The sequence below is a fragment of the Thamnophis elegans genome, chromosome 15, assembly GCF_009769535.1.
Source record: "Thamnophis elegans isolate rThaEle1 chromosome 15, rThaEle1.pri, whole genome shotgun sequence".
Lineage (NCBI taxonomy): Eukaryota > Metazoa > Chordata > Lepidosauria > Squamata > Colubridae > Thamnophis > Thamnophis elegans.
Genome location: NC_045555.1, coordinates 1,174,402 through 1,189,221, shown reverse-complemented (window position 1 = coordinate 1,189,221; position 14,820 = coordinate 1,174,402). Strand labels below are relative to the sequence as shown.

Sequence of the window (14,820 nt, the reverse complement as noted above, 5' to 3'; positions counted from 1 at the left end):
CCTGAGATATTGGAAGACTGCTATCCTGTCTCCCCTGGTCCTTCTTTTCATTCAACATGCCCAGTTCCTGTAACCGTTCATGTTTTAGCCTCCAGTCCCCTAATCCTCTTTGTTGCTCTTCTCTGCACTCTTTCTAGAGTCTCCGCATCTTTTCTACATCAAGGCAACCAAAACTGGATGCAGATATTCCACGTGTGGCCTTACCAAGACCTGATAAAGTGGTATTAACCCTTCACCTGATCTTGATTCTCTCCCTCTGTTGATGCAGCCTAGAACTGTGCTGGCTTTTTTGGCAGCTGCTGCCCACGGCTGGCTCCTATTTAAACGGTTGTCCACTAGGACTCCAAGATCCCTCTCACAGTTACTACTGTTGAGCAAGGTACCACCTATACTGTACCTGTGCATATCCTGCTACAGGAGCTTCTGCCCACTTTGGAGATGGATAAATGTACCCACAAGGCTCAGAATTAATAAAACTCGGCCTACATTCCAGGATTCAAAACACACACACTGCCCACACTTACCCTGTTTCCCTCAAAATAAGCCCTCCCGGATAATAAGCCCCATCGGGCTTTTGAGCGCATGCGCTAAAATAATCCCTCCCCGAAAATATTGCAACACAGCAGCAGCAGCCACAAGGTGATCCCACTCGCTGCCTCCCGCACCTCAAAAATAATTACCTCCCAAAAAATAAGGCCAAGCGCTTATTTTGGGGGTCAAAAGAAAATAAGACCCTGTCTTGTTTTCGGGGAAACCATGTACACGAAGTGACGAAAGCAAAATCAAGATGCGTTGTGTTACTATTCCTTGGAGGAGCTGCTGTTCATTGAACCCAGGTTTATGGAAGGCTCCTGAGCATCTCTCTCCTAGAGCGGGAATCACGGCGCATTATTACATGAGAAATGTTCCCGGTGACACCACAGTGCCAACCCTTCCCCTTTCCTAGGGATGTGGTGGACCAAACCAAATCCAGAGAGCCAGATATGCCTGTGCAAATTTTGAAATCTTCCCCCGAATCTCCTGCCACAACCTTAAAAATGGTGAAAAGGTTTAATACAACTTGCAATTTCTTTCCCCCCCCCACACACACACACAACTCTCGGGACGTAGTTGTTACTATAAATATCAGTGGATGGATCCAATTCTTGCCAAGACGAGCTTTGCCTTCAACCACCACTGTGTGGGCTTCCACTGAACTCAACGGAGCGTGTAGCCCCTCTCTCGCTTTTCTCGTTGCCAACAACCGAACACAATCAAGCACATTTTGCAAACAGATTGATGGAGGATTTTGGTCTTCGGCAAGGAGGCGCTTAGTCACATGAGTTTATGGCCTTTCAAAAATAACTGATTCTTAGGAAATCTAAGATCGCTCCTGGAAAGTCTGCCGAGAAAGACAAAAGTCAGCCAGCAGGAGGTCTAACTACAATCGTTTCCCAAAGCTATTTCTCAAAAAAAAAAAGATTGAATAAGAATGAATACACAGGGCACAAATTCAAGGAAACCAGTTGTGCTCATGTTTGTTAATGCATTCTCTTTCATCCACTCCGTGCCCCGACAAATATTTCCAGATGCAACCCCCAAAAATATATGTATATATTCATTCCTCACACAGTAAGCTTACTTTTTTAAAATAAGATACCTGCTAAAGATCATGCATTTATTGGCAAAGTTTTTGCCTCGTTGTTTAGGTGAGTGAGATTTAAGGAAACCTGTCTAAACTGGGGCCGCCAACCTTTCGGTCCTCAGGGACCACTAAATTCATAATTTTAAATCCCATGGACCACTAATAGGATCTGCCTAATGACCAGATGGGTAGGCGTGGCTAGGTGGTCATGTGACTGGGTGGGCAAGGCCAACTCAATGTCACTCACATTGAGGGGCACCTCGCTGGCCTCTCCTCGCCCCGCCCCTCTCCCAGCCGCTCCTCCCCTGCCCGCCCAGGCTCCTTAGGGCCCCAAGAGGAAGCAGTTCCTGGAGCGAAGCAGCCCCCAGGAGGAAGAGTTGGCAAAACAGCTCCGTTCTAAATGGATCTGGCCGAGAAGGAGGCTCAGCAGAAGCACCTCACTGAGGACTACGAGCATAGGCCTTTCAAGTAGAGGGAAGACCTGGGGGAGTGGAAGGTCAGGTGCCAGCGCCTGGAGGCTCCGCAGGCTGAGATGGTCAGCCAGTTCCAGGTCATGATGGCGTCCCACTGGAACCAGGCCCTCCGGCTCTTCGCCACTAGCGGTGCTTCCCTCCAGCCTTCGCCCAAAGCCCCCCACCAGGAGGCCGAAGCAGACCCCAAGTCGGAATTTCTGCTCTCCTCTGACCCACACAAAAAGACCCCAAAGGGGGAGACTCTCTGCAGCAACACAAGCCTTCATTGCACGTATCCATCCCAGGGGCCGTAGTTTAAGGACCCCTGAGATTTAGTGCAATATAAAAAGTGCAAATAATTTTTCTGCAGACCATCCAAATTTTCTCCGGACCACCAGTGGTCCACAAACCACCAGTTGCTGACCGCTGGTCTAGACCAAAGACACCTATATTGGTAAGGCCATCTTCATACTTAGAGATATGTTATTAAAAAACATTTCTGAATAAAAGATTATTGAGCATTAGGGACGTTTTGGCACATTCGGATCCTTTTCAAATTGACACTTGAGGTAAGGCTGCACCAAAGCTACTTTTTTCATTCATTTCTGACATGTACAAACATCCAGTGTACAGATTTTAGCTGCACCTGCAAAAGAAGATGCTACGTTCTGCCTCTTTCAAAATTCACAGTAAATCGTTTCCCTGTTATCTAAGGAACCAAATTGGCAAAATCAGCAGCAACGGAGGGCGACTGAACATTTCTGGCCGTGATTTTTGACTCCAGTTAAGTGTACGGTTTCAACACACCAGACAGTGAAATGACAAAAAAAAAAAGTTTTGTTTTAGCTACCTCATTTGTGTTCCAACGGTGTCTCTCTTTTGGTAAACTGGAACATTTTGGCAGACATTCAAGGAGCTTTTTCGGTAAAAAGATTTTTACATGACTTCCGTTGCTGTTCCCATGATCATCTGGAAAAAAGGGGGAAAATATACATTTGTGTTGAGAAACAAGCATCAGAACCCTTTTGATATATAGTCCCAACCCATCCGCTGACTGCAGAGGTCAAATCCATAGGCACACGCCTTCTACAATTTGTCATCTTAAAAATGCAATTCCTGGCATCGTCACTCCATGTCAATTCCTTGGAGTCAAAGGGCAGCCTCGGTTTATGGACTCAAGAAATGTAAATAAATAAAATAAAAGAGGGAAGTTTTTCCAACTTTACAGCTTTCCACTGATGGGAAAGGACCGGAAAACCTCATTCCCAAAAGCACCTTTTAGAGAATTGAGTTGCAACAAAATTGTTAGGAATAAAAGGATGCCCATTTATTTGAGTTACCGATCGTAGAATTTCACTACGCAGAAGATTTTCGTCTTTTTGCACAAAGTACTAACTCCAAACTGCTAACTCTTTGGGTATGTACAAGTACAGCTAGTCCTCAACTTACAACAGTTTGCTTAGTGACCATTCGAAGTTACAATGGCACTAAAAAAAAGTGGCAGGGCCGTTTTTCACACTTATGACGGTTGCCGCATCTCCCTGGTCACGTGATTGAAATCAGCTTGGCAACTGTCTTGTATTTATGACGGTTGCAACGTCCTGGGGTTACACGATCCCCTTTTGCGACTTCTGACGAGCGAAGTCAACGGGGGAAGCCGGATTCACTTAACAACCAGGCTACTCGCTTAACAGCTGCAGGGAGTCGCTTAACAAGTGAAGGCCGTAAAATGGGACAAAACTCAACGTCCCGCTTTAACAACAGAACGTTTGGACTCAATTGTGGTCGTAAAGTCGAGGATTTCCTGCAGAATGAGTACAGAGGCACAATCGCCATTCCTCCTCAGCTCTGGTTTAGGACCAGCCAGGTCACAAAGCGAAACCAGATTATTTTTTTACTATTGTGCAAAACACTTTTCCTCGTCGGTCTGCCTTTCGCGCAAGGTTCCCCATCAGAGATCAGATTCCAACCGTCTTACACCGTTACAGTGATAGATCCCTTGTAGCAGACACAATGCGCAGGGAATGTAAACACAATATGGCTTAACCCCATCACAACTGCTCCCGTTGCTGCCATGCGAGAGAAGACGCCTAGAGCTCAGAAATGGGAGTTTTGTAGAGAGGAAGACAGGATTTAAAAATAAAAAATGCTTAGCTTCAAACTCTTGAATTGATTGAACTCAAAACCCGGATCCGTTGCTGGTAATATATCCTGATAAGGATCCAACTGAAAACCCACCACGATGTGGATTGAATTTAGCAGCTTTCACTTGGGAGGCAAAATTAATTTTTTTTAAAAAAACCTTTGCAACAAACGTCATGTTTTTCTGCTTCCTGCTTTTTTTCTTTCTTTTTTGAAAACAGCAGCTGAATTGAAATATCAAACGAAGGAGAAAAATCAATAAAGAGCACAATAGGATTCCGTTACTCTTAATTTTGCTTTGATCTGCAGGCTGATGGAGGAGTAAGCACTTATTTTTTTTAATTTGGCTTGCAGCCGATTAGATGGTTTGGTTTTGTTTTTTTAAATGTGCATAGATAGCCCACAACTGACTCGTTTAGTGACTGAAGTAACAATGGCAGAGGACAAAGTGATTTATGGCCGTGATTCACACTCGTGACCGCTGCAGCAGGCCCCCCTTGGGTCACGTGATCAAAATTCAGATGCTTGGCAACCGATTCATATTTATGACGGCCGCAATGTTCCGGGGTCATGAGATCAGCTTCCGACAAGCAGGCTCAATGAGGAAGCCAGATTCACTTAACGACCACGTTCTCACTTACCAACCGCAGCGATTCACTTAGCAACGGTGGCAAGACAGGTCGTACGATGGGGCAAAAACTCACTTAACAACTGTCTTGGTTAGGAAAAAACAGAAACGGTGGGGGTCAGTTGTCCCAAAAGAGCTTTTTTTCAAGAGGCAACTGGACTTCCTGGTTTTTCTTTGAAGACGTTTCGCTTCTCCATCCAGTTCAGAACTGAAGAAGCTTCTTGGGTGAGAAGTGAAACGTCTTCAAAGAAAAAACAGAAAGTCCAGCTGCCCTCTTGAAAAAACCACCTTTGGGACAACCGTGACCTGGATGGTGGAGAATCTCCACAGGCATTTAGAGTCCAGTTTTGGTGGCCCTAAACGTCACACAGTAGCTCAGTGGCTAAAACACTGAGCTTGGTGATCAGAAAGATCAGCAGTTCCGCGGTTCGAATCCCTAGCACCACGTAACGGAGTGAGCTCCCGTGACTTGTCCCAGCTTCTGCCAACCTAGCAGTTCGAAAGCACGTTAAAAATGCAAGTAGAAAAATAGGGACCACCTTTGGTGGGAAGGGAACAGCGTTCCATGCGCCTTTGGGTGTTGAGTCATGCCAGCCACATGACCACGTCTTCGGACAGCGCTGGCTCTTCAGCTTTGAAACGGAGATGAGCACCGCCCCCTAGATTCGGGAACGAATTGTATACTGTATGTGCAAGGGGAACCTTTACCTATGACCAAACACATACATGTATTTTAGGTTTAGAAGTTGTTCCTATTTATCGCTCCTGTATACACTTCCCGGAGGGGGGGGGGAGAAAGCTTTAACGCATAGTTCCCACAGATAACCAACTCTGAAACTGCCTAACCGACATCCATTAATTTTTACAAAACAATGAATTTTTAATAGCGAAAATGGCCCACTAAAAACCTGATGTTAAAGTCCCATCACCACCACTGAGCTCAGGCCTGGTTAGAGCATCCTATTTTAATCCAGAGTAGCAGCGAGTTAATGACATAATTATAACTTTAATTCTGGGGCTTTTCAAACCCCCCCCCCTTCCTTCTTTTTCCTTTATAAACAGCAAGGAGAAAGGCCCGTGTGTTCTTCTCTCTCTCTTTCTCCCTTGCTGAAAGGGAAGAGAAGCCATGCGTGCCCTCTACAAGCGACCAAACAGTTTATTTCTCTCTCAATAGCAGCTTCACATCAGCTGGGGATGAAGCGTGTTAGAAAATATCTCATTTCAACCCAAGAGACGGGCTGATTAATAAGCTCTGCAGGAAATGCCTATTTAAGTGGGCCGCGTTTGTTTGGCCAGGAAGATAAAAAACGATAGCTCCGATCTGTCGCAATTTTCGCTTGACTTTTTCCCCCCTTGTTGTTGTTAGTTGCAAAGACCCATCGCGACCCCCTGGACCATGTTCCTCCAGGCCTTCCTGTCCTCTCCCATCCTCTGGAGTCCATTGAAGCTCACACCGGCTGCTTCGGTGGCTCCATCCAGCCACCTCCTTCTCTGCCGTCCCCTTCTTCTTCTTTTGCCCTCCATCGCTCCCAACTTTGGGCTCTTCTCCATGGAGTCCTTCTTCCTTCTCACCAGGTGGCCAAAGTCTTTGAGTTCCCTCTTCAAGATCTGCTCTTCTAAAGAGCAGTCAGGGTGGATCTCCTCTAGGACTGACCGGTTGGATGGCCTTGCAGTCCAAGAGATTCAATGCAGGAGTCTTCTCAAGGGAGTCCTTCTTCCTTCTCATCAGGTGGCCAAAGTCTTTGAGTTTCCTCTTCAGGATCCGGCCTTCTAAAGAGCAGTCAGGGTGGATCTCCTCTAGGACTGACCGGTTGGATGGCCTTGCAGTCCAAGGGATTCAATGCAGGAGTCTTCTCAAGGGAGTCCTTCTTCCTTCTCATCAGGTGGCCAAAGTCTTTGAGTTCCCTCTTCAGGATCCGGCCTTCTAAAGAGCATCCAGGGTGGATCTCCTCTAGGACTGACCGGTTGGATGGCCTTGCAGTCCAAGGGACTCAATGCAGGAGTCTTCTTCTCCAGGGAGTCCTTCTTCCTTCTCATCAGGTGGCCAAAGTCTTTGAGTTTCCTCTTCAGGATCCGGCCTTCTTAAGAGCAGTCAGGGTGGATCTCCTCTAGGACTGACCGGTTGGATGGCCTTGCAGTCCAAGGGACTCAATGCAGGAGTCTTCTCCAGGGAGTCCTTCTTCCTTCTCATCAGGTGGCCAAAGTCTTTGAGTTTCCTCTTCAGGATCTGGCCTTCTAAAGAGCAGTCAGGTTGATGTCCACTAGGGCTGGCCGGTTGGATGGCCTTGCAGTCCAAGGGACTCAATGCAGGAGTCTTCTTCTCCAGAGTTCAAAGGCCTCCATTCTTTGGTGCTCAGCCTTCCTTGTGGTCCAACCTTCACAGCCGTCCATGGCAACGGGGAAAACCGTTGGCTAGGCACACTTTTGATTGGCAGGGGGGTGTCTCTGCTTTTTAGGATGCTGTCTACATTTGCCACCGCTTCCCTCCCCAGGAGGAAGCCTCTTTTCATTTCTGGGCTGCAGTCCCCATCCGCGGTGATTTTTTTCCTTACATATTTTTATTTCCTTCCCAAGTTATTTTTATGAAATGTTACTTTAGAAAAGGGAGATTGGGGAAACAAGGTGAAGAAAAACTAAAAAAGAAGGCTCAAAGTGCAACAAGAATAAAACAAACAGAAAAAAAGGGGGAGTCCTCAGCTTACAACAGACCATTCAAAGTTACAACAGGGCCGTTTTTGCACACTTATAACCGCTGCACTGTTCCCCTAGTCCAGGGGTCAGCAAACTGCGGCTCTGGAGCCGTATGTGGCTCTTTCCTCCCTCTGCTGTGGCTCCGTCACTGGTCAGCGCCACAATTTTGAGAGGAGCTTCTGGGGGGGAGGGGGAGAAAAGCACAGTGCTCTATGGCAAGGGGAGGGTTTTCCAGTTGTCTCCACAATTGCTAGGGCTTTTGGTTATGACAGGCAGAGGGAAAAGTACGCCGCTCTAGGAGGAGACTCTATGGTGGGGGAACTGAACTTCCGGTCAGCAGCTACAGAATTGAACAGGGGGCTTCCAGTTAGGACCTTTGTGGGGTCCCGGTGTTTTCTTTTCTGTGGGAAACGGGTCCAAATGGCTCCTTGAGTGTTTACGATTGCCGACCCCTGCTCTGGTCAAAACGTAGAAGCAGCTGACTCACATTGATGACCTCCGCAGAGTGATCCCCTTTTGCGACCTTCCGACAAGCCAAGTCAACGGGGAGTCAAGGAGAGGCTGGATTCACTCCTCAGCCATGCCGCGTCACAACTGCAGCGATTCACTTAACGTCGAGAAAGCTCGTAAAAATGGGGCAAACCCCGCTCAACAACTGCCTCGCTTCAGCCACAGAAATCCTGGGCTCCGTTGCGACTGCCTGCACAGAGAGTTGACAATCTTCTTTATGACAATTATGGATTTGCCTCTCAACTCGGTGGTCTATCTCTTCTTTCTTCCTTTCCACGGGCACCCATCCATCCTGCTTAATCATCAAAACCATAAATCATTTTTCCCCCTCCCCCTGTTCCACGCAAAGAGTCTGTTAAGGGGTTTCCAGTTTCATTCCACTTCTTTTTTTTATTTTTTGGCTCTTCTCCTCCTCTCTTAAAAGAATAAAAGCATTTTTACACCGCACTGTGCTAAGATCAGCTACATCAGAGCAATAAATACTCCAGAAATGTGAACTTCGGTGCGGAGGGATCAAATAAGGATCTCCATTTAAGAGTTCTCCGCTGGAGGAAAAAAAGTTGGTTTTATTTTCGTTTCATTTTTTATTTTTTTTTTATTATTATTTTTTTGCTTCCTTAAATCTGGGCCAAGACTCAGAACACCTTTGAGCAAAAAAAACTGTTCCACCTTTGAAACTTTCCACCCGGCCTCTGCGAGGACGGAAAGATTGTGGGCGTTTTAAATCTACTGACCCCTGAATAAAACTAATATTTTGAAAAGACGCCAGTGAGTCATGGAAACAAAAGTTGGCAATATCCATGGAGAATTTACTTACAGCAAGCTGAAATGCAGCCAGTCAGTCCCCGACTTACAACGGTTCATTTAGGGACCAATCAGAGTTACAACGGCGCTGGAAACAAGGGACTTGTGGCTCTTTTTTCACACTTACGACCTTTGTGGCCTCCCCATGGTCATGTGATCAAAATTCAGGCGCTTGGCAACTGGTTCATACTTATGACCATTGCTGCGCCCCAAGGTCACGTGCCCCCCCCCCTTTTGCGACCTCCTGACAAGCAAAATCAAGGGGGGGAAAGCCAATTTCACTTAACAACCTGGTTACCAACGTAACAACTGCAGTGACTCACTTAACAACCCTGGCAGGAAAGGCCGTAAAAGGAGGCAAAATTGACTTAACAACCGCCTCACTCAGCAACAGAAATTTTGGGCTCAACTGCGGTTGTAAGTCGAGGATTAACCTGTAGAGAGCTTTGATCTGGATATGCTGGGGTGTGCCCGAGTTTTGGACAACTCCAGAGAGTCTTACGACTTACAACTGAGATCAGCATTTCTGTTAAGCAGAGCGACGGTAAAATGAGTCGTGTCCCGTTTTGCCACGGTTGTTAAGCGGATCACGTGGCCTTTAAGCGAGCCTACCTTTCTCAAACTTGCTTGCCGGGATCCAGCTGGGAAGGTCGTGGAGACCAAGCGATCTCAGGACCCATCAAACACATTTTAAAGACACGCTGGGTGTCGAGACTGGACGGCCATTGATCAGAACTGATCTAGGGTCTCCTTCTTGAGCAGGGGATTGGACTAGAAGACCTCCAAGGTCCCTTCCAGCTCTATTCTGATTGATTGATGGATTGAAATGGTCTGGGATCTCCTGCTTGAGCAGGGGGTTGGACTAGAAGACCTCCAAGGCTCCTTCCAGCTCTATTCTGATTGATTGATGGATTGAAATGGTCTGGGATCTCCTTCTTGAGCAGGGGATTGGACTAGAAGACCTCTAAGGTCCCTCCCAGCTCTATTCTGATGGAGCAACCAATGTGTGATTGCGTGGGGGGTCCTTTTGCTAGAAGTGCAAAACGAACGGGCTGCAAGCTGGGTTTTTCAGTGCCATCGGAGGAGGAGTCGAGGAATGAGCCGTAACGGGACAATTCCAGGGGGTGGTGGTGTCAAAGACAAAGTGGGTTATGCCAAGCGGGGGTGGGGGTCTGCTTACTCCAGGACTGGAGGGTCGTGTTTGAAGCCAACAAATGACCTTTCCGTCCGGCTGCTGCTGTCCATGCGTTTCCCCGCGCTGGGCAAGGGCAGCTTTGATCTTTCCCTATCGGATTAAACGGTGCAAGCCTTTCGTCCCGTATTTCTAAAACTGCACTTTCCAAGGAATTCTTTTTTTTTTTTAAAGAAAAAACCACACTCATCCTTAACCGGTAGGAAATGAACGGGCTGTGTGTGGATGCGGAGACCTTTTGGCGTTAAGGCAGGAATATTATTCTCACTCTGTAAGAGGAAACGTAAAAGGAATGATCTGCCCAGCTGAGATATAAAAAACACATAGCACAGGAACAATTTCCCCCCCCCTTCTTAAAGGCGTTTTAGAAACTGTAGGTGAGAAGTAATGACAAGAAAGCCGCAGTCGCTTCTATCAAGCTCGGTACACACTATCTCAAATATATGTGTGTGTGTTTTTTCCTCCCTCGAGGGGCCTCTAAACCTGTAAAACTTACCCTGTGCTTTTCAGCACATGAGAAACATCAATTAAGGCACATGTTAGTCATCACGCAAGCCCAGGCAGAGCGCAGACCCCTGAAGTTGTATAAATTGGGGGGGGGAAATAACATAGCCTGATCGCCTAAGGGCAAACTGGACAAGGGTTATGCACTCAAGACACAGTCATCTCTCCAGTCCCCCTTGGGGGGGCTTCTACACAACTGGAACACAGTCATAGGGTGAGAAGGGACCTTGGAGGTCTTCTAGTCCAACCCCATGCTCAAGCAGGAGACCCTGGAGCATTTCCATCAATCAGAATAGAGACGAAAGGGCACTTGGAGATCTTCTAGTCCAACCCCCTGCTCAAGCAGGATACCCTAGACCATTTCAATCCATCAATCAGAATAGAGACGAAAGGACACTTGGAGGTCTTCTAGTCCAACCCCCTGCTCAAGCAGGAGGCCCTGGAGCATTCTGGACTCTGAATGGTCATGCAATCTCTTCTTGAAGACCTCCCAGTGACTATCAACGGCAGCGATTCCCTTAACAACCGCGGCAAGGTCGTAAAACGGAAAGCAAACTTCACTTCACAATCGTCCTGCTTGGCAAGAGACATCTGGGGTTCCATGGTGGTCACACCTCAAGGGGTCCCTCAAAAGCCAAACCAGAAGCCCATGGGAGAAAAAAGAATACAGGCAGCCTTTGAATTACAATCATTTATTTTGTTACCATAAGGGACGCTTAGTGGCTCAGGGGCTAAGACGCTGAGCTTGTCAATCAGAAAGGTCAGCAGCTCGGCGGTTCAAATCCCTAGCTCTGCCGCGTTAACGGAGGGAGCTCCCGTAACTTGTCCCGGCTTCTGCCAACCGAGCAGTTCAAAAGCAGGTAAAAAATGCAAGTAGAAAAATAGGAACCACCTTTGGTGGGAGGGGAACAGCGCTCTGTGCGCCTTCGGGAGTTAAGTCATGCCAGCCACATGACCACGGAGACGTCTTCGGACAGTGCTGGCTTTTGGCTTTGATGAGCACTGCCCCCTGGAGTCGGGAACGACTACTATGCATGTGTGAGGGGAACCATTACCTTTATTTAGTGACAATTTGCTGTTGTGACGGCACTGGAAAAAGCGACTTACAAGTAATACTTCCACTTACATTGCCGCATCCCCATTGGTCATGTGACTGAGATTTGGAGGCTTGGCAACTGGCATGTCTGCATGACAGTTGCTGTGATCCCAAAATTACGTGAGTCCCCTTTTGCCACCTGGACGCTTTCGAGAAGAGACTGGACTACCATCGGTCAGAAATGGTGTAGGGAGGCTCTCTTGCTTGGGATGGCGGGTGGTGGGGTGGGTTGGACTAGATGACCCAGAAGGACCCTTCCGACTCTAGTTAATCTGACCGTCTGACAAGCCAGAGTCAACGGGGCAGCGGGATTCACTTCAGAACCGTGTTGGTAACTTAACGGCCGTGGCGAGAAAGGTCGTAAAATGGGGCAGAGGACTCCCTTAACAATGGTCTTGCTCACCAGTGGAAATTTGGGGCTCAGCTGTGGTCGTAGGTCAAGGATCGCCTGTACACAGACTTCCCATTATTGCAGCTCCTGTTGTGTCATGTCTTTTACACACACACACACACACCCCTTGCAGCTCTTATCACCCATCCTAACAGCCCCATCAATATCCAACAATTTCCCTTCTCCAGAGGCTCTTCGGATTCATCAATACTCTTAGAACTTTGGGCTTTAACGATCTCGGGGAGCCTGCAAAAGTCTTTTATCTCTCATCCGTATTACAGGATGTTCTGGATTTATATTTGGGGTGTTTAACTTTATTTCCAGGGCTGTCGTCGGATGCGGGAGAGGAATAAGGTGTGCTGTAACGCACTGGGCAAAGAGGCAGGGAAGAACCATAAAGAACTACAATTATTCCCCTCCTCGGGTTGTAGAGCTGTATTTATTTTATTATTATTATTTGTTCTAGTCTGTTGCATTTGTCGAGTGCAAACTTTGGAGCAGAGGTTTTGGGATTGAAGGCACTGCTTCCTTCCCTGGTTTTACCCATCTCAGGGTATAAACCTGTAAAATGCTAAATATCTCCTGTAAGGCAAATCGCAAATCGAGCCCAAAATTTATATTGCAAAGCGGGACAGTTGTGAAGTGAGTCTTGTCCCCATTTTGCGACCTTTCTTGCCACGGTTGTTAAGTGAATCACTGCCGTTGTTAAGTTAGTCACACCATCGTTAAGTGAATCTGCTTTCCCTATTGCCTTTGCTTGACGGAAGGTTGCAAAAGGGGATATAACATAACCCTGAGACCGACATAAATATGAGTTGATTTTTACAACCTAAATGCTGGAGATGTGATTGTGTTGATGCTACATATTACCATATATGGTGGACTTGTAAAAAGGTTAAAGCATTTTGGATAAAAAAATGGTGGATTATGCAAAATGTTCTTTAAAAAAGGATAAAGTTTACCCCTCAGTTATTACTGTTAGGTATAACTACTGATTGTACTGTTATAGAGACTAACTTGATTTTGTACTTAATAACGGTAGCAAGACTGTTGGTGGCGCAATACCGGAAGAAGGAAGATTTGCCTACTATTCAAGAATGGACATTAAAAGTAACAAACTTAGCAGAGATGGCTAAAATATCAGCATATCTTAAGGACCACTGAAATGAGAAATATAAACTGGAGTGGAGAAGATGGATTGACTATATTCAAAATAAATACGGGACTAAGAAACTCCAGATAGTTTATGATTGAAAAAGCGATGAATGATATAATCTGTTTAGAGTTAGCCTAACAAAAGGAGTTAAAGCTCAATTGAAAGATGATACTAACTTTTTTAAAGTTTATTTTAGAACATCTTTGTTAAAGATTTGTACCCTGTATTTGTTCTGGGAAGTCAGGGGAGGGGGAGGTTGGGGGGGGAGGTTGGGGGGGGAGGTTGGGGGGGGAGGTTGGGGGGGGGGGAGGTTGGGGGGGGAGGTTGGGCGGGGGGGCTGGGCTCAGGTGGGGAGGGTGGGGGAAGGGAGGTAAATATTTGTAAAAGGCTTTTTAAAAAAAAATTCAATTAAAAAAATGAGTTGATTTTGATCAGGTGACCGAGGGAACGACACAACGTTAAGTGTTAAGTGTGAAAAAGTCACTTTCTTCAGTGCCGTTGTAACTTCGAATGGCCATTAAACAAATGGTTGTAAGTCGAGGATTACCCATATTCTATTGCTACGATCATTCCACTGAACCAAGTGACTCTCATGTCTAAAATTATAAAACAATTTAAACTAAAATAAAAAATAAAAAATTTAAAAAAAAACATGAACACACAATGAAAAACATCCAAAAATTAAACACGTGTAAATATCAACATGATGATTAAGCCGCTAATCGGGGAGCCAAGTAATGGGGGCCTTCACACATTCCGAGTTGGGAAGAGACCGCAGAAGGTGATTTCAAAGCAAGGCCGGCTTGGGGAATTCTGGGAGTTGAAGTCCACCCATCTTCATCCCATCCAGGTTACAGAATCTGCAGATTCTTCCAACTTTAAAGGAGGGAGGTGGGTCTCCTCGATTCCAATCTCAGCGTTTTTTCAAAAACTTGAAACGGCGGCGCTTCACAGGCAGCCATGTGATTTCTCACGGCCTGGCAGGTAACCCGGTTCTTCCCCATCAACACTCAGGTGTCATTCATGCCAACCCTGACAACAACCAGCCCACTTCCAAATATAAAAGGAGCCTGACGGATGAGCCGCACCCACAACGTGAAGGCTTGACAGGCATTATTCCCAGCTTCGCAAACTTTTCCCACCCGGGCGCCCACTCGGCTTGGCTGTCGAGACTATAATTCTGCTCATTTGATTAGGAAGAGGGGTTGTTTTTTTTTAAAAAAGACTGCCTAATTCAAAATTCTGCAAGGTTTTTTCAGATAGGAAGGAAGGATGGATGGATGGAAGCAAGCAAGGTGATGGGAAGGAAGGAAGGAAGGGGGAGGAAGGATGGAAGGAAGGAAGGAAAGAGGGGGAGGAAGGAAAGAAGGGAAGGATGGAAGGAAGGTGATGGGAAGGAAGGAAGGGAAGGAAGAGACAGAAAAAAGAGGGGAGGGGAGGAAGGAAGGAAGATGGATGGATGACTGAAGATGTTAGCTAGTTGGGCAATGAAACGTCTGCAAGAAAACCATCAAACTCAGAAAGCACCAAGGGGAAGGAAAGAAAGGAAAGGAAAGGAGGAAGGAAGGAAGGAAGGAGGGGGAGGATGGAAGGAAGGTGATGGGAAGGAAGGAAGGAAGAAAGGAAGGAA

The 14,820-nt window shown here is 46.6% G+C and overlaps 1 protein-coding gene across 1 annotated transcript in view; it reads right to left on the bottom strand.

Moving 5' to 3' along the window:
* The window catches only part of LOC116518656 (probable U6 snRNA-associated Sm-like protein LSm4), a gene marked incomplete at its 5' end in the record, with an annotated part of 46,171 nt that overhangs the window by 17,878 nt on the left and 13,473 nt on the right, over positions 1-14,820 (bottom strand). The window contains one exon of the mRNA XM_032232171.1: positions 2,927-3,045. Coding sequence (XP_032088062.1) covers positions 2,927-3,045 — 119 coding nt within the window. The remainder of the gene's footprint in view (positions 1-2,926; positions 3,046-14,820) is intronic.